The 26470-nt window shown below is 41.5% G+C and overlaps 1 protein-coding gene across 1 annotated transcript; it reads left to right on the plus strand.

Moving 5' to 3' along the window:
• Positions 1-1511: 1511 nt before the first annotated feature.
• Positions 1512-25208, plus strand: LOC126988725 (RNA polymerase-associated protein CTR9 homolog). Its single transcript, XM_050847087.1, has 18 exons — positions 1512-1717; positions 5328-5426; positions 7110-7211; positions 8085-8222; positions 8864-9010; positions 9647-9964; positions 10886-11113; positions 12176-12307; positions 13433-13611; positions 14639-14847; positions 16312-16493; positions 17182-17362; positions 18980-19128; positions 20437-20553; positions 20942-21087; positions 21906-22155; positions 22668-22870; positions 23965-25208. The coding sequence occupies exons 1-18, from the start codon at positions 1676-1678 to the stop codon at positions 24875-24877; spliced, it is 3735 nt and encodes a 1244-aa protein (XP_050703044.1). The 5' UTR covers positions 1512-1675; the 3' UTR covers positions 24878-25208.
• The last annotated feature ends 1262 nt before the right edge of the window (positions 25209-26470 follow it).

Here is a 26470-nt window from a genome sequence, read left to right on the forward strand (position 1 = left end):
ATTTACTCACGCCTCGCCCGGTCGTGATATCCCAGACGACCGAGAGGCGACGGAGCTACGACTGAGCCCCGATCGTGACACGAACGCACCACGACTAATACGTGTCGCAGTCGTGACGTTTTATTTTGCCGGCGACTCCAATACGACACGCTACGACTGCATCACGAATTTTAAGCGATCGATTGAGCTAAAATTTCTTCACGACCGACTTACGACTGCGACATAACCGTGGCACGACATTCGGCAAGTCGTGCGCGGCGGCCACGATTTTTTCAACGCGCACGTTAAAAAAAAAAAAAATCGCGAGGCGCCACAAGTTGTACCAGCGGCTCACGAACGCCCTGAAAGTCTGCGTTTTGTCTGTGGATCAAAGGACTACTGAGGAAAAATGTAGTACAAATACGACCTTCATAATCCTTTTTCTGTTAACTAACCTCAAGATGTGTTTTTATTTTTGTACAATGAAGATTTTTATTTTTTGTAACTAGCCAAGTCAGGGGTTTGTCTGCAAGACCAGCCATTCCCCTTTGTTCTATTTTACAACAATAAATATTTCAATTCAATTCTTAATTTGATTTTGAATTGAGTCGCGCCGCGGCACGTACGTCGGGCCTTGAGCCGCGAACGTACGTATGGTTGGAGATGAAAACGTTGGAAATAGCTTTTGCATTTGACTAACAAAGGTTGAAAATGATAAGCGTGCTGTGGGTATTTTCCCTTGATAACACACCTATGCAGTAAATATATATAATCATTCTCCGACGCCCCAACATCAAGATATCAAGGCCGAGCTCAAGGCGTGCTAGGATGGGTGCAACAAAGGGCCAAACGCTTGCTCGGGGTCATGCAAGGATTCTATAGACTCCTTTGGGCCATGGGGTCGATTTAGGAGTAGGTTAGATAAGGATAAGGGACTCTATATTGGCAGGCACACACACTCACACAGATGTAGAAGTGTTGGGATAAGATATGTGCGTCTCCTACTTGACTAAGGTGATAACTTGTATTTTGGGGTGCTAATGATTTAGTTAATTGTTCTACTTTCCACAGATGTCTTACTATTTTCTAATCTTTTCATTCAGTTCTTCATACATACATCTCAACCTACCAAATATATAGGCTACGAGTTCCAACCAAAACCCGGATCAAGATATAATATAATTCCTGCATTAATAGTAGGTGAATAGGTAATAGAAGAAACATGTGTACAATATTCACATTACTATGCTATGGAGGAAATTATAAGATTCGTAAAAAGGCAGAATATACTCTCAAACATGACCCAGACCCGGACCAAGGCATCTTCCTGTACCCATTCTAGCACAAGTTGCCGGATTGTCGTACTCAGCTTCTTAAGTTTACGGATTTCCGACCCCAAAACTGGCTCCTCGACCCCAATAACCGCCTTCATATATAATTATCGTTAAAATGGTTAATTATTGGTGTTTCCTGGCAATAGCTATGGCGTAGAAACCGGTAAATATGAGGCTCTGAGTACGATAACCTGGCAATGGTGTGTCCAGCAGTGTGCATTCGGGAGGTTGTCTAGTGACGGGTAGTGGCGGCGGCCTTCACCTTTTTTTGTGTTTATTGTGGCGCTGGGCTGCCCTCCTTCATTTAAGTAGACAATAATTGCAGTGGGAGGTGGTCTTATTACACCAACACTTCCTCCAAGATGTCGGGCTGCATAGAAATACCCTTGAGGGACAGCGATGAGGTGAGGGCTGGTGCTTGTTTGGTTAGTAGGAATATAAGTAATTGGTATAAGTAAGAGTATAAGTAAATGTAAGTGTATGTATGAGAACTATTAAGAAGTCTGTGGAAATTAAATACAGGAGTTAGCTTTGGTCCGGGTTTTGGATGGGACACGAATATGTTTGGTTAGTAGGAATATAAGTAATTGGTATAAGTAAGAGTATAAGTTTAAGTAAATGTAAGTGTATGTAAGAACTATTAAGAAGTCTGGAAATTAAATACAGGAATTAGCCTTGGTCCGGGTTTTGGATGGGACTCGAATATGTTAGGTTGAAAGTAGTAATATAAGTAGTCGGTATAAGTAAGAGTATAAGTATAAGTAAATGTAAGTGTATGTAAGAACTATTAAGATGTCTCTGGAAATTAAATACAGGAATTAGCCTTGGTCCGGGTTTTGGATGGGACACGAATATGTTTGGTTAGTAGGAATATAAGTAATTGGTATTAGTAAGAGTATAAGTAAATGTATGTATGAGAACTATTAAGAAGTCTGTGGAAATTAAAATACAGGAATTAGCCTTGGTCCGGGTTTTGGATGGGACTCGAATATGTTAGGTTGAAAGTAGTAATATAAGTAGTTGGTATAAGTAAGAGTATAAGTATAAGTAAATGTAAGTGTATGTATGAGAACTATTAAGAAGTCTGTGGAAAGTAAGATAGGCCTACAGAAACTAGCCTTGGTCCGGGTTTTGGATGGGACTCAAATATGTTAGGTTGAAAGTAGTAATTTAAAAAGTAGGTATAAGTACGAGTATAAGTAAATGTAAGCGTATGTAAGTGAACTATTAAGAAGTCTGTGGAAAGTAAGATACAGGAACTAGCCATAAGGTTCGGGTTTTGGCTGAGGGTTGAATATGTTTGTTAGGTTAGGTTAGGTAAGTAAACCAGGTGAGAGTATACTTATGGATTTTCAGGATGAAGGTTTTATGTACGGTGAACTTAATAAAAATAAATAAGACAATAACAAATCACCTGTGGAAAGTAAGAAAAAAAATACAAAATACTGCCGACCTTCCCTCCTTCCTCTTGGGCAGGGTAAGGCAGGGTGGTGTGGCCTGCATTACTCTAGGGCAGGCCAAGACTGTATGCGTTAACTTTCCTCTAGGTCCGGGTAAGGCAAAGTGCTGTGCCTTCTGATAAAGCTTCGTCTAAGTCCTTGAGTGACCCTATGTTATTTTTTGGTAAATGTGTAGTTTAGCTCCACCACCTCAAAATACCACATACTCACGTCTTCATATTATGGTTAAAGAGCATAAATACATGTCTGATAACTATGATAAGAAGGCGCATATGGTTTTATAAATCTAGACTAACTTAACATAATCGCTACACCCCAGACCGCCACAGCTGCTGGTGATGCTGGCGTGTTTATGTTAGGTTTGTATAGGTTAGCTCAGTTTCTCTAGGTGTATTATGGTTAAAGAGCATGTACTTTTGTAAGTTAACCATAATGTGATGGCGTATATTGTTTTGAGGTGGCATAGCTAAACTTTTTTTTTTTTTTTTTTTTTTTTTTACAGCAAAGGAGACAGTTCAAGGGCACACAAAAAGCAAACATTAATGAAAAAAAAAAGCCCGCTACTCACTGCTCCTAAAAAGAATCCAAAGAGGTGGCCGAAAGATAGGTCAGTTTTGGGAGGAGAGGTGTCCTGATACCCTCCTCTTGAAAGAGTTTAAGTCATAGGCAGGAACTACACATTTACTGATTAGGTTTAGGTCCATTCAAGTTTTTTTGGAAGGCAGTTTTTCACAATTTTGGTAGTAGAAACTAATTAGCACAACTGAACCTCTTGGACACATTATTTTGAGATCAGTGCAACAAGTACGGTAACTAGCCAGAATTACATTAAAATTTATTACTGTTTTTTTACATTTTTATTATTATACTGTCAGCATATCATCACAACTCTCCTTTTCACTGTCATCTATGGAGGTAGGGAGGATGGAGAGTCCAGGATCAGTGCAGCTTGAAGTTAGCGAACTGTCTGTCAGCCTTATTGTGGCAGGAAGGAATATCAGTTGCCAGTTAGCACAAATGATCCCAGCTTAACATTTCTGGAGGGTATAAACCATAGAGGTATAATGGGTGGAGTCGACATCAGTACCTGACCTGTGAAGCTGCCGAACTGTCATTCTCTCGCTGTCAAAATAGCGGATACCTGTCATAGGTCATGTTAGGGTAGGCGGTGGCTGAGTGGTAGCGTGCTGGGCCCACATTCACTGCGTGATGGACGACGCGAGTTCGAATCCCCACGCTACCACCTCGGATTTTTCAGTCACCGCCGAGTGGCTTAAAACTACCCACATGTTGTCCTGAAGACCACCCATCAACCTGGACTCTAGAGGAAACCGTCCAAGTTAATCAAGAACGAGTTCCGGGGTGCAGCATGAGCCAAGAGAAGATGGTGCCTGGGGCTGACTACCATCCAGGCCCCTCAAGCAATCCTACCAGCGCTATAGGCATAGACGTTAAAAAAAAAAAGTCAGGTGTTAGTCAGGTCAGGCTCATCAGGTCACAGTCCACCTGGGTTTCCACAGTTTGGAATGACCACAGGAAACTCATTTTTAGTTTAACTGTGAGACCATCAGCATTGGTAATCAAAGCTGTTGCCAGAATCCATTTCCATATGAGGTATTAATATTCCGGAAAACAGTTTACATCAAGAATCACTGCTCTAAAAGCTGTGAAAAGTAGGAATACTATGAATAAGTTAGTGCTGTTTTGTGGCAGATAAACATGTAAGGAAAGAAACATCAGTGAATTAGTGGTGTGATAAGCTTGCAAAATGTCGAAGTTGGTTTCTGTTTCCATTTACATTTAGTACCTATGTACAAAAATATATTAGTATTTATGAAATAGTTCTACCGCATCAATAAGTGTACGGTAATCAAAAACAATGCTGTCTTTTTTTATTTATTTTTTAATTTTTTTTAATGTCTACACCTATTGTGCCAGTAGGCTTGCTTGAGGGGCCTGGATGATAGTTGGCCCCAGCTCGCTATGGCGCAGGCAAGTGTTTATAGTGGCGCCATCTTCTCTTCTCATAATGGATAAGACGTGGTCTGAAGGAAGTAACTTAGGTGGTGGGCGTGAGCTTTCATTCCTGTATCCGCCATATTGAAGGCGAGTTATATGACAATTCAGTGGCTTCACCTCTTTCCATAGGATTAGCGGCCCATGCCGACTCCACTCTTTGTACCTCCATGGTGGTGGGATGAGGTACTGGTGAGAGCAGGCAAGTTCCACCTTCCCTCCTCTCAAAATGTGGCGGCCTAGGCTAACAAAATGACTTCACTTGACAGTACAGCAGGCACAGCTCCATCCTTCCTACCTCCATGCTGTGCTGTCATCATTGAGAGAGAGAGAGAGAGAGAGAGAGAGAGAGAGGTGTACTGTTGTTCAATTCAATTATCTAAACAGTTTTTTACCTTGTATGTTTGCTACCTGTTATTGTGGAGAGAGAGAGAGAGAGAGAGAGAGAGAGAGAGAGAGAGAGAGAGAGAGACCACTAACTTTATAATTGCACTTAATGATCTATATCTATATTAAAAAAATTTCAACTTGTTTGCAGGTGATTGAGTTGGACTTGGCTCAGCTCCCAGAAGGCGAGGAGGTGCTGGGGATCCTTACCAATGAGAAGGTTCCCCTCAACTACTGGGTGGATCTTTCTGTGAGTAACTTTCAGCTTTGTTTGAATCTTTTTTTTACGGATTTAGCTGCTGTGCTTCAGTCTACTAATTCCTTCTTCTCATCTTTTCACACATTTTTCTGTATCCATGTAGAGCTGGCCCTCACTTTTTGGCTTCTTGTTTTATATTCTTTAAGGGGCTATTACACTGGGCAAATTTTCCGTGGATCTTCAGTCAAACCACGATTTCCGCTGGCGTGGTTCTCATATTTCCGTGGTTTTCTGACGTGTCCACGATCTTCCAAAGCTATGGTAGATTTCACTGAAGGACGACGGTATTACTCACCATCATCATCAGCAGCAATAACAAGAAACAAATGAGAACCACGCTAGCGGAAATCGTGGTTTGACTGAAGATCCACAGAAAATTTGCCCCTTTACAGGAACATCTCGTTGATCTTGATGTCACAATACATATATAGTTGCATTTTCCAAGAGCTGTGACGTCCTGATTGGGTGGTGGCATGTCACTCCAGAACAGATATTTCATCATTTCCACTCATTACTAGTTCACTGTAGGACAAAAAGCCTTTCCCAACATTCTCCACCTCTCTTAGGCCCAGTTTTACAGTCCAATACAGCAAGTTTGTAAGCTCCCCAACCAGACACATAATACAACGAAAATTCCCTGTAGCTCGAGTGTTTTGCGTTGATATAAAAAGGAGGATGAAATTTTAGGAAACTACACAGGAAATTTCTTTAATAGTATCAGGTATTGAGTAGAAAAGACGGATCACTGTGGATAATATGGTATGGTTTGGGCGCTTACTATGACTGTGTTGGACTGGCGAACTGGCTATTAATGTACCCCATCCAAAATGATTGCATCACCTCACCATAATGATTGCACTATCCTAAGATGTCTAGTCAGGTTCACTGTGAAGAGGGGTGGGTGGGATAGTCTACTGTCTACTGTTATTTCTTTACTACTCCTTTCATGGCTTTATTTTTTGGGATTAACTTCATCATTCAATGCAAGATGGCGCCACTATAAACACTTGCCTGCGTCACAACGGGCTGGGCCATACCATCAGGCCCCTCCATGCAAGCCTACTGGTGCCATACGCAGAAACATAAAAAAAAAAGTCATACGCTGCCATTGGAGTAGTTTATTTTATTTTGTTCTGCATCTGAGGATTTTGATAACTTCTTAGAAAATTTAGATGTAGTGAGTGTTGTCATTCTTGAAACAGGTGAAAATGTGAGAGAATTCTATTTCAGTCATCCCTCAAATAGTTCGGTTTCGGTTTCATACGGATTGTCATAGAAAACCTTTTAGGATTTTTAAATTTCCTGCTAGTCGGGAAATTTAATAGGATTTTTAAATTTCCTGCTAGTCGGGAAATTTAATAGGATTTTTAAATTTCCTGCTAGTCGGGAAATTTAATAGGATTTTTAAATTTCCTGCTAGTCGGGAAATTTAATAGGATTTTTAAATTTCCTGCTAGTCGGGAAATTTAAAAAATCCTAAAAAATCTTAGAAAATCCACATAAAACCAAAACCAAACTATTGTAAACCGTACTATTTGAGGGATGACTGTATTGTACATTGCAGACTATAAGACTTGAAACTCGGGAAACGTAAAGTTATTGATCAGAGACAACTAACCCATGAATAATACCAGGAAACTGACCTCCTGTACTAATGTTTTAATCTTGTTATAGGTTGAGTACTACAAGCAAAAGAAAGAAGATGACTTCGTACGCATCCTGGAGGCAAGCCGCACTGATGCCAACACCATGTACAGGGACTCGGAGAAGGACCAGGTGAGCGGGAAGGAAGCCGGGTTTTGTTTGTACTATTTTTTGTTTTGTTTCATTCTGTACGGGGGGCTTCGTGGTGCAGTGGTTAGCACACTCGGCCCACAACCGAGAGAGCCCGGGTTCGATTCCTGGGTGGAGTGGAAAAATTTGGGCGGCTTTTCCGATACCCTACGCCCCTGTCCACCCAGCAGTGAATGGGTACCAGGTATTAATCGGGGGTTGTGTCCCATCTCCTGGGGTCTGATCCCTTCTCCTATAATTCCTTCTCCTTCTGTCTCTCTCAGGCATATGACCACAGATGTTGCGCCGACTAAACGAAACTTTCCAACTTTCCATTCTGTACGTTGTTTATTGATGCAAACGGCTATGGGGTCTTCTACAGAGTTTCTATTACTTACGAACCTAAACATGGCCTAGTGACTATGAAGATGCCATGTTTATTAAAAGGACATCATTAGGCTATTCATGAAAGCCATCAAGACTCACTCACTCACTACGACATTTGTGAATAAGCGTATTGAGAATTATTATTGAGGCTTACATCTTATTTGTTGACGACCCCATGGAGCGCTGCGCTAGTGGTGGTTCGGGGCCTGAAACCTCATCAACGGTAAACGGTAAACATTTGGTACTTCACTCGGTGGCCAGGATCACTATGAAGAGGTGGGGGAAAAACAATGTCCAGTAAATTAAAGTATACAATGTACCCCTGCTGTCCACAAGGGTTATATACTTTTGTACAGTACTGGTGAGTAGGCCTACTAATTGACCAGTGGTGTTTCTCATTACATGCCATGACTGAATTTCTTTTCCGTGGTATGTTCGTGCCCTACTCCATCAGGCACATTAATCAAAGGGTCCATCATTTCATTCCAGATGCGGTCCTTTGACACACTGGCAGCTTACTATGTCCAAAAAGCCAACAAGGAGAAGGACAAGACCATCAAAAAGGACCTCTTCCAGAAAGCCACCTATTTGTACACTACTGCGGACAAGATTATCATGTACGACCAGGTGAGGGCAAAGATGCACTTCTATTCGCTTCTATTCATTTCACATCCTTATTTTTTCCTTATGGGCATAGACTGCTCTTTGATATTGCTTTACTGAGTGTACAGAGATGTTGTCTATTACCCTTATTGTGCTTTTTGTTTCTGTTTTAAGGTATGATTTGGAAGTTATACCTTTGTGGGCTGCATGTTCACTTTACAATATATTTAGTCATGTGTTAGTTTTATATCTCTTTATATATCTTGTTTAATGTACAGAGATGTTGTCTATTACCCTTATTGTGCTTTTTGTTTCTGTTTAAAGGTATGATTTGGAAGTTCTACCTTTGTGGGCTGCATGTTCACTTATCAATATGTTTAGTCATGTGTTAGTTTTATCTCTCTTTATATATCTTGCTTAATGTACAGGGATGTTGTCTATTACCCTTATTGTGTGTTGTTGTTGTTGTTTCAAGGTATGATTTGGAAGTTACACCTTTGTGGGCATTTCATTTTACATTTTGTTTAGTCATGTGTTGGTTTTATATCTCTTTATATATATCTCGTTTAATGTCCTTATTTTTCCTTGTGGGGTTGGAGTTTTCCTTTGTGGAGCTGGAGTCAACTACATATACTGGTTTTAATAATTTCTGAATATTTGTCCAGAACCATCTCCTGGGGCGTGCTTACTTCTGCCTCCTGGAGGGGGACAAGATGGAGCAGGCTGACGCACAGTTTAACTTTGTGCTGAACCAGTCTGCCAACAACATACCGTCACTACTAGGAAAGGCTTGCATTGCCTTCAACAAAAAGGTAAGCTCTTTGCCCAGCTCGCGTCCTCTCCCCCGGTAGGGCACAAGTATCTGCTTAGGGCCATGAAAAATAGTTTGGACAAGCACTTTAAATTATCTCTTTTAGTCCATTGGGCCCTAATAGTTGGAACAGGCATTTTAAGTTATCCTGTCAGGTTCATTGGGGATTAACCCGGTAGCAGCGGGGATCATGTTTCTTAATGGTCCCTCTAAGCGAGAAAAATGAGAAAAAATCATCACTCACACAAACCATTTCAAAATATATATCAAAGCATTTGTGATCAATTTATGTATCATCTATTTTGGGGGGTTTAAATCATGGCACAAATTTGGCCCGTCGCTGCTACATGGTAAAGCCACAGATTTGGCCCGTCGCTGCTACCGGGTTAATAGTTTGGAATAGGGTCTTAATGAAAAAAAAGCCCTGTAAGGTTCATTGGGTCCTAATAATTTGGAAAAGACACTTGAAGTTATCCTATAAAGTCCATTGGGCACTGATGGTTTGGAACAGGCACTTAAAATCATCTTTTAAATTCCATTAGGGACAATTCAACCAACATGGAATGGAAAGAGAAATATAAATTAACGACTCATTATTCACCTCATCATGAAAGTGTGTTACCCTTTTCCCCACTAGGATTACCGGGGGGCTTTAGCATTTTATAAAAAAGCCTTGCGAACCAATCCCAACTGCCCCGCTGCTGTCCGGCTTGGGATGGGCCACTGTTTCATGAAGCTTGGCAATCAAGAGAAAGCACGCCTGGCCTTTGAACGAGCACTGGAGTTGGACGGCATGTGTGTGGGGGCTCTGGTTGGGCTGGCCGTGCTGGAGCTCAATGAGAAGAAGCCTGAGAACATCCGCCGGGGAGTGCAGATGTTGTCCAAGGCGTACAACATTGACTCAACAAACCCCATGGTGCTGAATCACTTGGGCAATCATTTCTTCTTCAAACAGGTAATATACAAGTAGTCGTAATGAACCTAGAGGAAATGTTGAGGTAATATACAAATAGTCGTAATGAACCTAGAGGAAATGTTGAGGTAATATACAAATAGTCGTAATGAACCTAGAGGAAATGTTAAGGTAATATACAAGTAGTTGTGATGAATCTAGGGAAAGTGTTGTATTTTATTTGAACTATTCAGTGGCTATTACATCCAAACCCATAATAATTTAGCTACATTGAAAATAGGAATAAAATAGTCTGTAAACCTTTATGCCTGACAACAATAGCTTTTCATAATTTTGCTATGAAAAATTCCTGGACAATTCATGGAGTTTTGTTGTCCTTAAGGTGTAGGAATCCTGGGTTCTTCTTATATGCAGTTAACCCATTCAACACGAAGATGCGTATACTGCGTCCTTGTGTGCCCCGTACTATATCCGAGGATGCACATACTGCGTTCTGGCTTGCTTTAGCCAATATACGAGTTATTTTGTCTTTATATTTATGCTTACATCTCAAAATTATCAATTAATTTATATTTCTTTATGTGCACCATTTAATTCTGCATGTTTTCATATATAATACATGATGATTATGTTGAGTTTATGGCTGAAAACTTGTTATATTCAATAGCGACATGAAATTTGGGTCGCGCGGCGATCTTGGATACGGCGCAGGCGCTGTTTTGGCCTGGCTGTAGTGAAGGGGTTAAGTAAGGAAAAGTAACCTCAGTACCCAAGTTTTAAAAATGCAGGTGTTGATAGGAATAATACTTGCTACTCGGGGGGACCATCGGGAGCGGAGGCGAGTGAGAGAAGAGACATGATCCTGGGCGCATGCTCCCATTTAATTAGCAGTTACTTACCATAATAACTGTGTATAGTATAACTTTTGGCTTTTGTATTAAAAAAATTACCTTTTATTTACAGGATTTTCAAAAAGTGCAGCACCTTGGTTTACATGCATTCCACAACACTGAGAACGAGTCGATGAGAGCCGAGTCCTGCTACCAGATGGCTCGGGCATTCCATGTTCAGGAGGATTACTCTCAGGCCTTCCAGTACTACTACCAGGCAACCCAGTATGCTGCCCCTAACTTTGTCCTGCCTCACTATGGACTAGGCCAGATGTACATTAACAGGGGAGACTCGGAAAATGTGAGTGTTTCTTTCTTTTAATCATAATGCAGTGGAAGATTTTTTACTTCATTTTATGTAACACATGAATTGTTTAATCTGTCCGCTGCGATTGGCACGGATATGTCTTTCACTGGTAGCCTGGTAACAAACTCCCAGGCCTTTCTCTGCCTCTGTGGTGGATAGTGGAGTGTTTCCCATGTGGTATTGGTGTGCTGGATTTCCCCTCCCAAGGTGCATGACTACATTTTTCTTCATTGCATTGTAGCAGCCACTTTTTGTTCCATTCCTGTAGCTTGGTGATGTCTTCTTGTAGGAAATCTGCAGTCAAGGGGTTAAGATCAAAGGCATAGTTTCACCCCATAAATTGTAGCAGCTCTTTTTGTTCCATTCCTGTAGCTTGGTGATGTCTTCTTGTAGGAAATCCACAGTCAAGGGGTTAAGATCAAAGGTACAGTATTGTTTCATCCCATAAAATGTGGATTCCAAGGGTGAGATTCTGTGTTCTGTCATCCTTTTAAGTTTGTCAGAGTGTCATAATTTTGTTTCTAGGATTTTGATTTTTGCTATAGTCCATAAATGTACAAATCCGTCTCTCTTTTGATGACACTACCTTGGTAAACCTTGAAAGCAGAGTTAGTGCTGCCGTCTATTCTGGTGTGTAAGATTTATCCTTGCCTTGGTTTCACGATGGGTAGTTGGAAGCGTGGCATTATGTTTAACTATTGTTTTAATATTGTTAGCGAGGGCCTTTTCGTACTTTTAGCTTCCGTGTTGCCTCCTGTTTCACACCCCTTCCTATCTCCTGTTGATAGGGCTGCTGTACATTAACTTTTACTTGTATTGGCCATTTCCACTACTACTACTACTACTTTTTATTTATTTATTTATTTATTTTTTATACGTGTACACTTATAGCGTCGGTAGGCTTTTCTTGAGGGGCCTGGATGGTAGTTGGCCCTAGCCCGTCATGGCGCAGGCAAGTGTTTATAGTGACGCCATCTTCTCTTCCCTACTACTACTACTACTACTACTACTGCTACTGTTACTACTAATGGTAATGATAATATTTTTTCCCACCAGGCAGCACAGTGCTTTGAGAAAGTACTGAAGGCACAGCCGGGGAATTATGAAACCATGAAGATTCTCGGGTCCCTGTATGCCAGTTCTACATCTCAAAGCAAGAGAGACCTAGCCAAGCAGCATCTGAAAAAGGTACGCTACTGTGAAGTTAAATGCTACTAAGTTTTGTGATATATTCTAATAACCCTTGATGGCAGCAGTATTTGAAGAGCAGCTCCCCAAAAATGAATGGTCTATATATAGTCACTGCCGACCTTAGGATCATAGCATAAATATAGTTAAGCTGCGTAGATGTTTTAACTATCATCTATATATCGTCACCTTCATAAGCAAACTGCCTAATATTTTCTACTTTACAGGAAATAGGAAAAGAAGTGTCATTATCTCATTTGGCTTAATAGTTAGGGAGAAATGATAAGACCAATTCTAGAACTCAAACCCGGAATGACAAGGGCAATTATACAAAAATGGGTGTCACGTTAAAAAATTGATGTAGACAAATACCTGGGAATCGCTGAAAAATCACATAGGCGATTATTTTATGAGGGTGATGATATAGATTCCACGGCAGTCTGGAAGTGGTTATATTTCTGCCATACAAAACTGACTGGTTGAATTTTGGACCGTCCATATATAGTTCCACTGCCGTCTAAGGGCTAATACAGTGTTCCATTATATTTTGTGGGAATTACGTTCATGACATTCCTGCAAATAGCCAGAACCGGGAATAGTTTTTTTATGTATTTTTCTTTACGCCCTTGAACTGTCTCCTCAGCTATAAAAAAAATACAAGAAGTCACGCTGCTTCTGAGATTGTCCAATATCACTTATTTAGAAATGTAGAAAGTAGAAGGCTAGCAGAAGTATGAGGATATTGGACTGGGTAATGAAGAAGAACTTGAAGGTTAACTACAATAAAAAGAGTATTGGGCTTTGCTTGTTGGAACACAGCGCCACACTCCTTGTTTGTCATCAGGTATTCAGGGTATTCTTATGTAAAGTTATCTTTCAGAATGTTGATGATTCTTTAGAACTTGAACTTTTACAAGAGGAGAGTATTAACACACCTCTCCATCATAAATTGACCTCAGTCCTCTCTTCTGGCCTATCATTTTTTTTTTTTTTTTTTTTTTCTGGAGTAGCGCTTAGTGGACTTTTATACGTGTGTGTGTTTTGCCCTTGAGCTGCTTCCCTTGATGTAAATAAAAAGAAACTAAACTTATCAGAAATTAAAATGCTTGTTCCGTCTGTCCTCAGGTGACCGAGCAGTATAGTGAAGACGTGGAGGCCTGGATTGAGTTAGCCCAAATCCTGGAAGGGAGTGACCTACAGGGCTCTCTGTCTGCCTACCACAAGGCCACCAAGCTGCTTCAGGACCTGGTACAGATGGACATTCCCCCGGAGATCCTCAATAATATAGCTGCTCTTCACTTTAGGTATGTATATGATTGTTTTAACCAGCTTGTAGTGGTGTTTAGGGGTACTGATGAATATTCCCCCAAAGGTCCTCAATGAAATGGTTGTTCTTTAGTTTAGGTATGTATGTGATATGGTCCATAACGTATAGGACTCCCATCATCACTATTTCCCAAGGCCACAGAGAAGATTAGCCAGGTTTTCATGGGTGATTTTCCAGTTCAAGGTCCAGAGGTCATGTAAAACTATCACTAGAATCATAAAACAGACCGTGATAAACCCAGGAACTTCTACGAGAGGCTTTTCAAACAGGCGAACTGAGGTGCCGATATGTTTAAAAAACGGGCCTATGTACTTACCAGATTGTAGTGGTATTTAAGGGTAGAGATAAATGCCTATATTGTTCTTTCTCCTCTTTTACTTGTAACTTTTTGTCTTTTGAATGGATGCTATAATATGTACCAGACTAATACCAGAGCAAGTTTACTTAAATGCCTCTGATTTTATTTGAAAGTTGTATTTACTGTACATTAGAATGAACCCATTTCCATACCACACCATGAAAATTATATAACCCATAAGATAGACAAGGGAATGGTTACTTGTTCATATGGGCCACACAACATGTACTCTTCAATCAGGGCATTTAATAACTCAACCTCCCACCTTTGATTCAGTACTGTATGGGTCCAGAAAAATTGAAAAAGCAGTAAACCAAAACATGAAAGAACAGTTAGAGTTTTGTGGTCTTTTTCATGTTCCATACAGCAAAGTCAGATAGGGTATAGAATATCATCAAGTCCTCATTCCACAAATAGATTTCATGTCATTGCAAAGACTGATTGAGTGGAATTTGTTGAGTGTAGGAGGAAGTTATTGGCGTGTTAGGCTCTGTTGGGGAGGGCAGTGTGGGTCTTGGAACATCTTCAGCTGGTGTAGGTTATGACGAGGGTAATTTTGCAGGCTTGGGAACTGGTGTAGGTTATGACGAGGGTAATTTTGCAGGCTTGGGAACTGGTGTAGGTTATGATGATTGTAATTTTGCAGGCTTGGGAACTACGAAGAAGCCCACAAGTATTTCCAGGAGGCTTGGGACCGATGTGAGTCTGAGAAGGAACAAGACCTACAGTACTACTCCTCCATCTCCGTCACCATCAAGTACAACACCGCCCGCCTGCACGAGATGTTCTGCCAGTACGACAAAGCTGAAAAACTCTACAAGGAAATTTTGCAAGATCACCCGAATTATGTTGATTGTAAGTCTATTCATACCTTCAGCACCTCAAGTTGATGAATATAATCCATGCCATGAATTTCTTAAACAGTAATTATGTCGCTCCCTGCTGAAGTGAGGTAAGCGACATGGGGGTTGATCTTGAGGTATCACTTGCCTTGCATACGGTAGGCAGTGGCTAAGTGGTATCGTGCTGGGCCCACATTCACCGCGTGATGGACGACATGGGTTTGAATCCCCACGTTACCACCTGGGATTTTTCAGTCACCACCGAGTGGCTTAAAACTACCCACATGCTGTCCTGAAGACCACCCATCAACCCGGACTCTAGAGGAAACCGACCAGAGAATCAAGAACGAGTTCCGGGGGGGCAGCATGAGCCAAGAGAAAATGGCACCACTATAAACACTTGCCTGCGCCATGACGGGCTGGGGCCAGCACTATAGGCGTACACGTAAAAAAAAATAAATAAATAAATAAATAAATAAAACCAGCTGTTCTGAGGCAAATTTTCAAACTAAAATTCAAAGACGTTTTGGCATTATGGTAATTTTTTTTTCACATGTATGCCTTGGAAAAGTGCAGAAACCCAACTTTTTGCAATTTTATCATTTTCTCGTGGGTGTCGGTTACCTCACTTCAGCAGGGAGCGCCACAATTGCAAGATGTCCAGCATTCTGATCATGAAATTAGATTCACATGGTCTTTGTTTTTGCAGACTTCATAATACTGCACATTCCATTTATTATTACATTACATTATTACAGAAAATATATCTCTAGGCCAGCTTTTAAAATGGAAGTATTGGGGTCATCTCATACTTTGTTCAGTATCAAGCCCTAAAGTCACTAATATCCAGGAAATTGAGCATCGCACAAACAGGATCATCATCATCATCATTTAACGTCCATTTGTTCCCTATGGTGGGGTTGGACGGGATATGAGCCTCCTCCACTGTTGCCGGTCCATAGCCATTTCTTCTGTGATGTTCAGCCTCCTCATATCTTCCTCCACCACCTTTCTCCACGTCTTCCTTGGTCACACAAACAGGATAACAAAAGTAACAGCTTGGCAGCCAGAAATTGTAGAAGTCAGGTCTGCCAGAGGACCAGATGGAGAGAAATGATTGGAGGATTTGCTGTAGTAGGATGGAGTACACTAACATCAGACAGGGGAAGGTGGAGAGCGTTGGGAAAGACTTATTGTGTAGTGGACTATTAATGGCTGTTGATGATGCCAGTCGATGGTCTACTATACCATTCTCCTAACCCACTGTACGCTAACATCAGACAGAGAAAGGTGGAGAGCATTGGGAAAGACTTATCGTGTAGTGGACTATGAATGGCTGTTGATGATGACAGTCGAGGGTCTACCATACCATTCCCCTAATCCATTTTCTTTAGTTTTGTCTCATTTCAAGCTCACCATACCTTAGTACACAAACAACCTCCACTCTTGATGGTAATAGATGAATTTTCAACAACAGGTTACCTTCGCCTTGGCTGCATGGCGAGGGACCGCGGGCAGATCTATGACGCATCAGATTGGTACAAGGAGGCTTTGCGAATGAACAATGAACACCCTGATGCCTGGTCACTCATGGGAAACCTTCATCTAGCCAAGAACGAGTGGGGTCCCGGACAGAAGAAGTTTGAGCGAATTCTGAAAGTACGTATTTCCACTTATTTTGATGAGTTTTGTTACTCCCACGTCATAACTGAACTGTATTTTGTATTGTTCTTTGTGTTTTTTTCAGTTGTGATTTTGATGCTTAGGTTTTAGTCAGTGTTATAAATCATCAGTTGGAGAAGCATGATGTCCTTATTTTACATCTGAATATTTTTTTTCTCTTCTTCATCTTCTCCTTGTTCTTCTTCTTCCTCTTCTTTTTCCTCTTTTTTGTCTTCTTCCTCTTCTTCATCTTCTTCCTCAATCTTCTTCTTCTTTTTCCTTTTCTTTTACTTTTTCTTCTTTTTTCTTCTTTTTCTTTGTTTAACATCCTTATTTTCCCTTATTGGGTCATACAGGTATTTTTCACCAGTATATAGTCATAGTTATTTAGAGTCCCATCCGTTTTTGCACTGTGGAATGTCATGGGCTTGCTACTGATTCTGGACCTGGCATGAATTTCACCTTTACTGGTAGCCTGGTCACATATGCTCCCAGGTCTTTCTCTGCCTCTGTGGTGGATAGTGGAGTGTTTCCCATGTGGTATTAGTACGCTGGATTTCCCCTCCCAAGGTGCATGACTACATTTTTCTTCATTGAATTGTATCTACCACTTTTTGTTCCACTCCTGTAACTCTTTGATGTCTTTTTGTAGAAACTTCACATCAGCCTTTATTTCTCATTACAGAACCCAAGCACCACAAACGACTCTTACTCCCTGATTGCCCTTGGGAACGTGTGGTTGACAACTCTCCACCAACCTCACCGAGACAAGGAGAAGGAGAGCAAACATCAGGACCGAGCTCTGGCCATGTACAAGACCGTGCTTAGGGGAGACCCAAGAAGTATTTGGGCCGCCAATGGCATAGGTAACTTGACGGTGTTGACCCAGTTGATTAGGTCTAGCGGTTATCTCAGCTCCTTGGCCTGTGTTTCTAAAAGTTCTATTGTAGACAAAAATAAAATTGATTCTCTTGGGAATGCTTAAGTGTAAAACTATCACTTAATATCACAAAAGTCCATCCCAGCAACATCTACAAAAGACTTTTCAAACAAGGGGACTGAGGAACTGATATGTTTAAAAATATGGGCTATTATGTCTTCGTGTGTAGCATATATTGGATTTGGTTGTATCTCTTTGCATAGTGTATTTTCAGTTCATATCTTTACCCTTTCCCTGTGTCCTTGTGTACTGTAATATCTGGGTTCATATTCTTAAATGTTACCGACTCCTATTTCCCAAGGCCACAGAGAATACTGACCAGATTTTTATGGATGATTTTACCGAAGTTCATGATGCAGAAGCTGTGTAAAACTATCACTAACATCACAAAAGAGTCCATGGAGCTGGTTTATCTTGTCTTATGTGATGGAGAATATGGTTGGCTTCCTAAAGAGAGAGGAAGTGCTGGTCAAGGTATTGTTGTTGTTTGGTGAGTCTGTCGTGGACGTGCTTTTGGTCAATATGGGATGAGAAGAGGCAGAGGGACATCAATGCATTTCTGTGTTCTTTTACAACAAAGGAAACAGCTCAAGGGCACAAAAAAAAAGAAAACAGTAATAAAAAGAAAGCCCGGTACTCGCTGCTCCTAAAAAGAAAAGAATCAAAAGAGGTGGCCGTAAGAGAGGTCAATTTCTCGGGTACATATATAAAATTATGCTGAATTTATGGTTTACGGTTCATAATAGCCTAACAAAATGTAATATCATTATATCTTATTTTTTTATCACATACGATTATGAATGTTGTTGTTTCTACTGTAGTGGTTCTCGCTTTACCCACCAAATGTGCCAAGTTCCTGCCTCGGGGAGTTCTAGGTAGTTTCAAGGAATCTAACTTCCTTGACAAGGCCCCAGAGCTTCCAGGAGTCTTTATAAACATGTGCCCTCATGTTCTTGGTCTGGCAGTTTTGTCTAATTTTTGTGCTGGCAAGTAAAAGTTTGGAATGGAAAAGATCGTGAGGCACACTGAATGAACCAGGCTTGTGCTGACCTTAAACTTGATCATTACAGCCTGTGTCCATATTATGTGTGTGTTATATGTGTGGTAACCTGGATGTCACGCTGGCCCTGTGTCCCGGGGTAATGGGCTCCTTCCCACCACAGGCTCAAGGGCCAATGTTATGGAGATGAGCACCGAGGCCACGCACTGCTACAATGTATGCCCCCAACTTTACCTTATATGTGTGTGAGGCATCCAGTGGCAAGGTTGCAGGTTGAGCTTTAAATATGCAAATGTGTTTTGTGACTTATTTTCAGTGACCTTTCTTTTTCTGAGTGAAATTTTCCCTCTTTTTTTCAGTTTCCTCTTTTGATATTTAAAAATTTTTGTGTTAAGATTTCTTATTCCATACCCTTCCTATTTTGGAATCAAATTCTTAAATATGAAGTACATTATTTAGACTAAATTTCATATTGAATGTGTTTGTTTAAGAATTTACTGCTGTAATTCATACTAATTTCTTGTTTCTTCCTTCTGTCCCAAGGCGCTGTGCTGGCCCACAAAGGCTACATCAATGAGGCGAGAGACATCTTTGCTCAGGTGCGAGAGGCAACAGCTGACTTCAGTGACGTGTGGATGAACATTGCTCATATTTATGTGGAGCAAAAGCAGTACATCAATGCAATCCAGATGGTTAGTACAGTTTGCAATTAAATCTTTGTGGTAATTGATGTAGCTATAAACTTTACTTATTTTATTTTGCATATTCATAATAGCTATTCAATATGTATCTCTTAACACTGAGACATGAGTACAAAATAGTGTCTTCAAGAAGTAAATTGAAGCCTTTGATATTTATAGTCAAACACAAATGTGAAGTCAGTCTGGGTGTGGCCCGAACCTCTTCACAGCGCTGTCGCATCACCCCCAATACATCACTCTCTCCTGTGTCATCTATGTACTATTTGAAATGTGTATGAAATATTCTGTATACATTAAATAAGATATGACAGCACTATGGCCAGGGTCCTCTCTCCAACCGACCTTGTTAGCTAAGTCTGGTTTTAGTGTATTCGCAGAATCATGGGGGATCACTGGAATGACAATCAAATTTAACAATTACTCCTGGGGACTCAATCAAGGCCTATTATCTGAATAGACACTGAATGTGAACTCCATGTGGCATGCTACCCAGAAGTCTAGGCCCCATAGAATGTTTTGAAGCATTAATCATGAGTGACACAAAACTCAAGTATCCGTTGTACAGGCAAAAGTGGATACCCACCCCCAGTTTCAAGTGTAAGGGATGTAGGATTAGCATCTTATGTGAAGGACCAACAGCATTTATACCCTGCGCCCCTGTCCACCCAGCAGTGAATGGGTACCAGGTATTAATCGGGGGTTGTTTCCCATTTCCTGAGATCTGTTCCCTTCTCCTATAATTCCTTCCCCTTCTGTTTCTCTTCGGCATATGACCACAGATGTTGCGCCGACCAAACGAAACTTTCCAACTTTCAACCAACAGCATTTGAAGCAGGATTATCAGTTCCTTTCCTTGCTACATTAATCCTCTACAGTTTTGGTTGACCAGGCAAACATTACAGGATCTATGGGCCAGTCTGTATTCTGGGGAAAAAACAAAACAAATATGAATAAGATCAGTCCCAAGTCACCAGCACAGTGGGCATTTGGACTATCAGATGAGCTACTGGGTTTAGACATTTACTGCTCATATAACTATACAGATCACCATTGCCTTCCCTGCTGGCATTTCAAAGTAACTAGTATTTCCACCTGCTTCACTTTACAAGAATGCTGTCCTATAGGTTTCATCCTTGCTTAATACTTTCCTGTGCAACATATTCAGTGATACAAAAAAATTCAGGTTATGAGTTTTATGAATAGATTCCTCCTTAGTGTGGATTCTGGATGTGTAGTTATGCAAAATTCATGTCTTGTTTTGTATAATTCTAGTCATCAGTTTCATATTTTTATTCACAGTATGAAAATTGCCAAAAGAAGTTCTTCAAATACCCAAATGTTGAGGTTCTCGGCTACCTTGCTCGTGCTTACTTCAAGGCGGCCAAGCTGAAGGAAGCCAAATACACACTTCTCAAGGTGAGTTGTGATCTTTTTAACCCGTCCGCTGCAACTGCACAGATTTTAACCTTCACTGGTAGCCTGGTAACATATACTCCCAGGTCATTCGCTGCCTCTGTGGTGGATAGTGGAGTGTTTCCCATGTGGTATTGGTATGCTGGATTTCCCCTGCCAAGGTGCATGACTACATTTTTCTTCATTGAATTGTAGCCACTTATTGCTCCACTCCTGTAGCTTGGTGATGTCTCCTTGTAGGAAATCCGCATCCAAGGGGTTAATAACTTGTGTGGACGTACATGACTTTATTCATGCATCAACAAGTGGTGCAACTTTATGGCATGAGGTTATTTATGAGTGATTTTTGTGGGCAACACCTACAAGAATAACCTTCCTTGTATCTCCCCAGGCTCGGCACGTGGCCCCACACGACACAGTGATTTTGTACAACCTGGCCCTTGTCCTGCAGCGGCTAGCCATGCAGGTACTGAGGGATGAGAAGTCACTGCTCAAGACGGTGCTTGCTGCTGTCCATGAGCTGACCCTGGCTCAAAAGTGAGTAACTAAAGCCCCTGCCCATCTCCAAAGTCAGTTATTTGTGTTACTTCTCACTTTTCTTGTCAACATTACAAATAAGTACACGCTTATTTTACCTAAACCTTTAATGACATATCACATCCATAATCTAACTTTACCTTCATATTCTCGAATAATGCAATACGATAACTTAACCTGTTAGCAGCGACGGGCCAAATTTGTGGCTTTACCGTGTAACAGCGATGGGCCAAATTTGTGCCATGATAAAGACCCCCAAAAATAGATGATGCATAAACTGATCACAAATACGTTGATACATATGAAATGGTTTGTGTGAGTGATGATTTTTTTTTTCATTTTTCTTGCTTAGAGGGACCATTAAGAAACATGGTCCCCACAGCTACTGGGTTAAACATTTAATGAGTAAAGTGATATAAAACAGAAACCAGTCATATTACTTTTCTATATTTTGTTAGTATTATCAAGCATTTAATGGCACATCAAATTTTGCAACATTTCAGTTTAATGATAAAACACATGTACAGTTGAAACATTTGTCGGGCTTGTGTGGTGATGTGGGCTGATGTGCTATATGAAAATTAAAATGACTTCATAATGAAATGTCAAATTATGAATGGTGGATAACGGGAGGATTCTGTATTGTTGCCTCACATTATTATTTGCATTTATATAGAAAATTACTGGTATTAATGTCCAAGTATCATATAGGAATGGTATTTTTTTTTAATTAAACATTAATCCAATGGCATTCATTCTTCAGGAGACACTTCAATGCTTGCTTAAATAGTATGTTTCAAAGAGTCACACCTTTTCAGATACTTCCAACACTTGAGTGTGAATGGTGACAGGCTTAAGTATGACCTCGGTGCAGCAGCGGCAGAAGCCAACCAGTGCCGGGACTTGCTCTCCCAGGCCCAGTACCACGTGGTGAGGGCCCGCAAACAGGATGACGAGGAGAAGGCCCTGCGTCGCAAACAGGATGAAGAAAGGCAAGCGCTGAAGCAGAAGGTGGTGGAGGAGCAGCTGAAGAGAGAGGAAAGGAGGAAGCAACTCATGGAGGAGAAGGTTTGTATTCTCCACTTGACTAGAGGGATGATTTTTTTACTCCCAAGTTGAAGAGCTCTTGAAATTTCTCTTAATAGGCGTACCTAACATCTTCACACAAGACGTAGATTCAGTGTGGTTCTTGGCCAGTAGGAGATAATGTAACTATTGAATTTTATAAAGAATATTACATTTCAAAAAGTCATTCCTTAACCAGTCGGCCAAAGAGGTGCCCCACTCGCTGAGTGAGTTATTTGAGGCTCGCCCATCAGGCATGGATTTGTCTTGCACTGGTAGCCTGGTAACATATACTCCCAAGTCTTTCTCTGCCTCTGTGGTGGATAGTGGAGTGTTTCCCATGTGGTATTGGTATGCTGGATATCCCCTCCCAAGATGCATGGCTTCACATTTTTCTTCATTGAATTGTAGCAGCCACTTTTTTGTTCCATTCCTGTAGCTTGGCGATGTTTTCTTGTAGGAAATCTACAGTCAAGGAGTTAAAGAAGATTATTAACTCAAATTCACCCTTACAGATGAAAGCTCGTGAAGAGTACAAGGAGAAGATGAAGAATGCTCTCGTCATAACCGAGCCAGTGGACGCCCCGCGCAGGGGAGGACGAGGCAGGAAGAGGGACATGGAGATCTTGTCGGACGGCTCTGGAGGAGGCAGCGGCAATGAAGGAGGGGAGCCCAGGATGAAGAAAGCTCGTGGACGCAAGAAGAAGGAGAATACTGGGTGAGTGACTGCTGCTATGATGAGCCAAGGATGATCTATTTGGCATTATGATTCAAGGTCTTTAACCCTTTCAATACGTGACGCAGACGTCGGCGTCACAGTATAGAAAGGGTTAAGAGGAAATGGAACAGGATTAATCTTCTTCTAAATCTCTTAATCCTCTTCTAAACCAATGGAAGAGGATTAAGCAGTTCAGAAGAGGATTAAGAGGTTCAGGAATGGATTAATCCTCTTCCATTTCCTCTTAACCCTTTCCGTACTGTAACGCTGACGTCTGTGCCACCATATTGAGAGGGTTAATAAATTTCTGCAGGTGTGTACATACAATATTCTACGGACTTTGATCGTATTTTTCTGTTCAGTATACACTAATCAGAGTCATCCCTGAACATATTCTGGGGGAAGTGGGCAGAGAACTCAGGAAATTCACAACGTCTGCAAATATGGAATGTCCCAAGATTTACCAGTAGTTGTCCAACCCTCCATAAATGCCCTAAACTGGATTTCTGTAACCTGAAAGCACTGTAAAATTATAGCACAGGTGTCTAATGTGTGTGCAGAACTGTACTGTAATGCAATAGTTACATTCATGGAGTATCCGTTGAGAGTTGCCCACTAATGGCAGCAGGGCTTTTCATGAGTCTGTGAATCCATGGAATTGAGGAATGACTGTGATATTTTATTTAATACATTTAATTTTTGTAGGTAAGGATAAAGTAAGCTCTGGTGATGTGGCAGGAAGTAAACACAAGCTTCAACTAATAATGAAACTAGAAGTAGTGAAGGAAGTTAGATGTTTAGATGCCATTTTTGATCAGAGAGGAAAATGTTTTGTGGGGTGAAGAAAGGCCTTTTTTTTCTTTTTTTTTTTTTTACAGCAAAGGAGTCAGTTCAAGGGCATAAAAAAAAAGGAAACAAATATGAAAAAAAAAGCCCGCTAGTCGCTGCTCCTAAAAAGAGTTAGAGGAGTGGCCGAAAGATAGGTCAATTTCGGGAGGAGAGGTGTCCTGAAGAGCTTTAGAGAATCGCATATTGAGGTGGTATGGGCCTATTTTAATGTCACTAATCTATTTTGTTCCCTCTTTTTAATGCAGCCGAAAACGCTCCAAGAAGGGCAAAGGTGGCGCCCAGAGTGACGACGATGATGAAGGTGGACGCTCAAGGGGCCGGAAGGGTGGGAAAGGCCGCAAGAAGTCCGAAGAAGGTCTCTCGGCCAGGCAGAAAGGTCGTATCGTCTCCAAGGCCACCATTTCCGATTCCTCCGATGACTCCGACGACGAACGACTCAAGATTGCCAGCGGTTCTGACAGTGACCGAGGCAGTACCGCCGGGAAGAGCAAGCGGCGCAGGGTCATGTCGGACTCAGGTTCAGACAGGTCCAGGTCCAGATCGAGGTCACGTAAAGCCTCTAGGTCACGCTCCAGATCTAGGTCAGGTTCCAGGTCGTCTTCCAGGTCGAGATCGCGCTCCGGTTCCAGGTCACGCAGCCGCAGTGGGTCAAGGAAGAGTGGGTCGGCCTCCAGATCCAGGTCAAGGAGCAGGTCACGGTCAGCTGGCAGTCGCTCTGCCTCAAGATCAAAGTCAAGATCCCCTGCCCGTTCAAGGTCAGGGTCTCCGAGGTCAAAGTCTGGGTCACCAAGATCAAGGTCAAGGTCAAAGTCTGGCTCCAGGTCACCCGCACGTTCCAGATCAAGGTCAAAGTCTGGCTCCAGGTCACCCGCACGTTCCAGATCAAGGTCAGGTTCTCGGTCCAGGTCGCGTTCACCTGCCAGATCAAGGTCAGGTTCCCCAAGGTCAAAATCTGGGTCACGATCGCCTGCCGGGTCAAGATCAGGATCACGGTCGCCTGCCAGGTCGAGGTCTGTGTCCCGGTCGCCTGTCAGGTCACGATCAGGCTCCCCGAGGTCACGCTCAGGGTCACGCTCCCCCACCAGGTCCAGGTCGGGCTCGCCAAGGTCACGGTCAAGGTCACCCGCCAAGTCACGATCCGGCAGCGACAGCGAGTAAGTTGGCCGCGTCTGGCCGGTTTTTTTATTAATTTTCTGGCCACCACGCGTAGAGGTTTGTGTTCTTTAGGTTACATTTATCTTTGTGGCGGTGATTTGGTAACCTCACCAGACAGATTGAAAGTCACACGTGGAATAGCAATTTTGACAATGAACTGTGTAAAGAAACCTCTCCTTAGTTTAAAGTGTTTATATTTAAAGTTCAATAGTTCATGATGCCCTTTTGAATTGATTAAGACAGTGAATTGAGACATCAGTTTGTAGATGCAGCATATATAATCTTTGCTGCTTGTGGTGTATCTATATCCCTCATAAAATTTGAAAAAACTCCATCTTTTGAAGCCTTACTCATCCTATTCAGTGCTTATGTTTTCAATCAACCAATTATTATTATTATTGTTATTATTTATTTATTTATTTTACGTGTGCGCCTATTGCGTCGATAGGCTCTGTTGAGGGGCCTGGATGGTAGTCGGTCCCAGCCCTTCACGGCGCAGGCAAGTGTTTATAGTGGCGCCATATAAAAGAAAATCTGTGAATGAGAAAATGATATTCCAAGGATCAGGGCTGCCTCTAGGTGCTGCAAGCAATATAAGCAGGTCATCAAGGGTCCCTTTTGTCTGCATTGCCCCAAAATATTTTATACACGAGTAACAAATAGTTGATATTGAACTTCAGCTATAAATATAAATCATTTTCACTTGTAACATTTTTTTTTTTCGGGAATATGAAAAATATATTTGTCGTGTATTCAATGTTTTAACCAGGTAGCAGCAACGGGCCAAATTTGTGGCTTTACCGTGTACCAGCGGCGGGCCAAATTTTTGCCTTGATATAAACCCCCCAAAATAGATGATGCATAAACTGATCACAAATGCTTTGATATGTATTATGAAATGGTTTGTGTGAGTGATGATTTTTTCTCATTTTTCTCGCTTAGAGGGACCCTTAAGAAACATGATCCCCGCAGCTACTGGGTTAATATAATCTGATCATCCTAATGGAAATACAGATGTGTGGGTATATACACATTAACCCGGTAGCAGCGACAGGCCAAATTTGTGGCTTTACCATGTAGCAGCGACGGGCCAAATTTGTGCCATGATATAAACCCCCCAAAAAGATAATACATAATCTGATCACAAATGCTTTGATATGTATTATGAAATGGTTTGTGTGAGGGGTGATTTTTTCTCATTTTTTTCGCTTAGAGGGACCATTAAGAAACGTGATCCCCGCTGGTACTGGGTTAAGGGGCCTTAGAAACTAACCTGTGTGGCTCCATGGTGTAGTGGTTAGCATGCCTAGCCACAAATCCTGGGTGTGATCTCAGCCGGGAGAGTTGGCACAGGTCACCCACACATGCATCTTCCCTTCTGGGTTGTTACGGGAACCTGGGAGAAGGTGAATTGTGGCAGCCTGAACTGGAACTACCAAGAGGTTGCCTATTGACCAGAAAAGCAAATAAGTTAATTTTTCATTTCAGTTCATTTAAGATCATTAGCTCATTTCAGCCTCTTTGGACCCTGGTTGAAGTGTCTTTGTTTTTATCTCACAATATTCTGCATGACAACCTCATGTAATATAATGTTTT

This window comes from Eriocheir sinensis, chromosome 70, assembly GCF_024679095.1.
Source record: "Eriocheir sinensis breed Jianghai 21 chromosome 70, ASM2467909v1, whole genome shotgun sequence".
In the NCBI taxonomy this organism is placed as follows: Eukaryota; Metazoa; Arthropoda; class Malacostraca; order Decapoda; family Varunidae; genus Eriocheir; species Eriocheir sinensis.

What these genes read in the sequence shown, in the direction of transcription:
- LOC126988725 (XM_050847087.1), top strand. Translation starts at nt 1,676, where the DNA reads ATGTCGGGCTGCATAGAAATACCCTTGAGGGACAGCGATGAG. An exon ending in GGGACTCGGAGAAGGACCAG is followed by an intron (nt 7,212 to 8,084) that starts GTGAGCGGGAAG and finishes ATTTCATTCCAG; the next exon opens with ATGCGGTCCTTTGACACACT. An exon ending in CCAAATACACACTTCTCAAG is followed by an intron (nt 20,554 to 20,941) that starts GTGAGTTGTGAT and finishes GTATCTCCCCAG; the next exon opens with GCTCGGCACGTGGCCCCACA.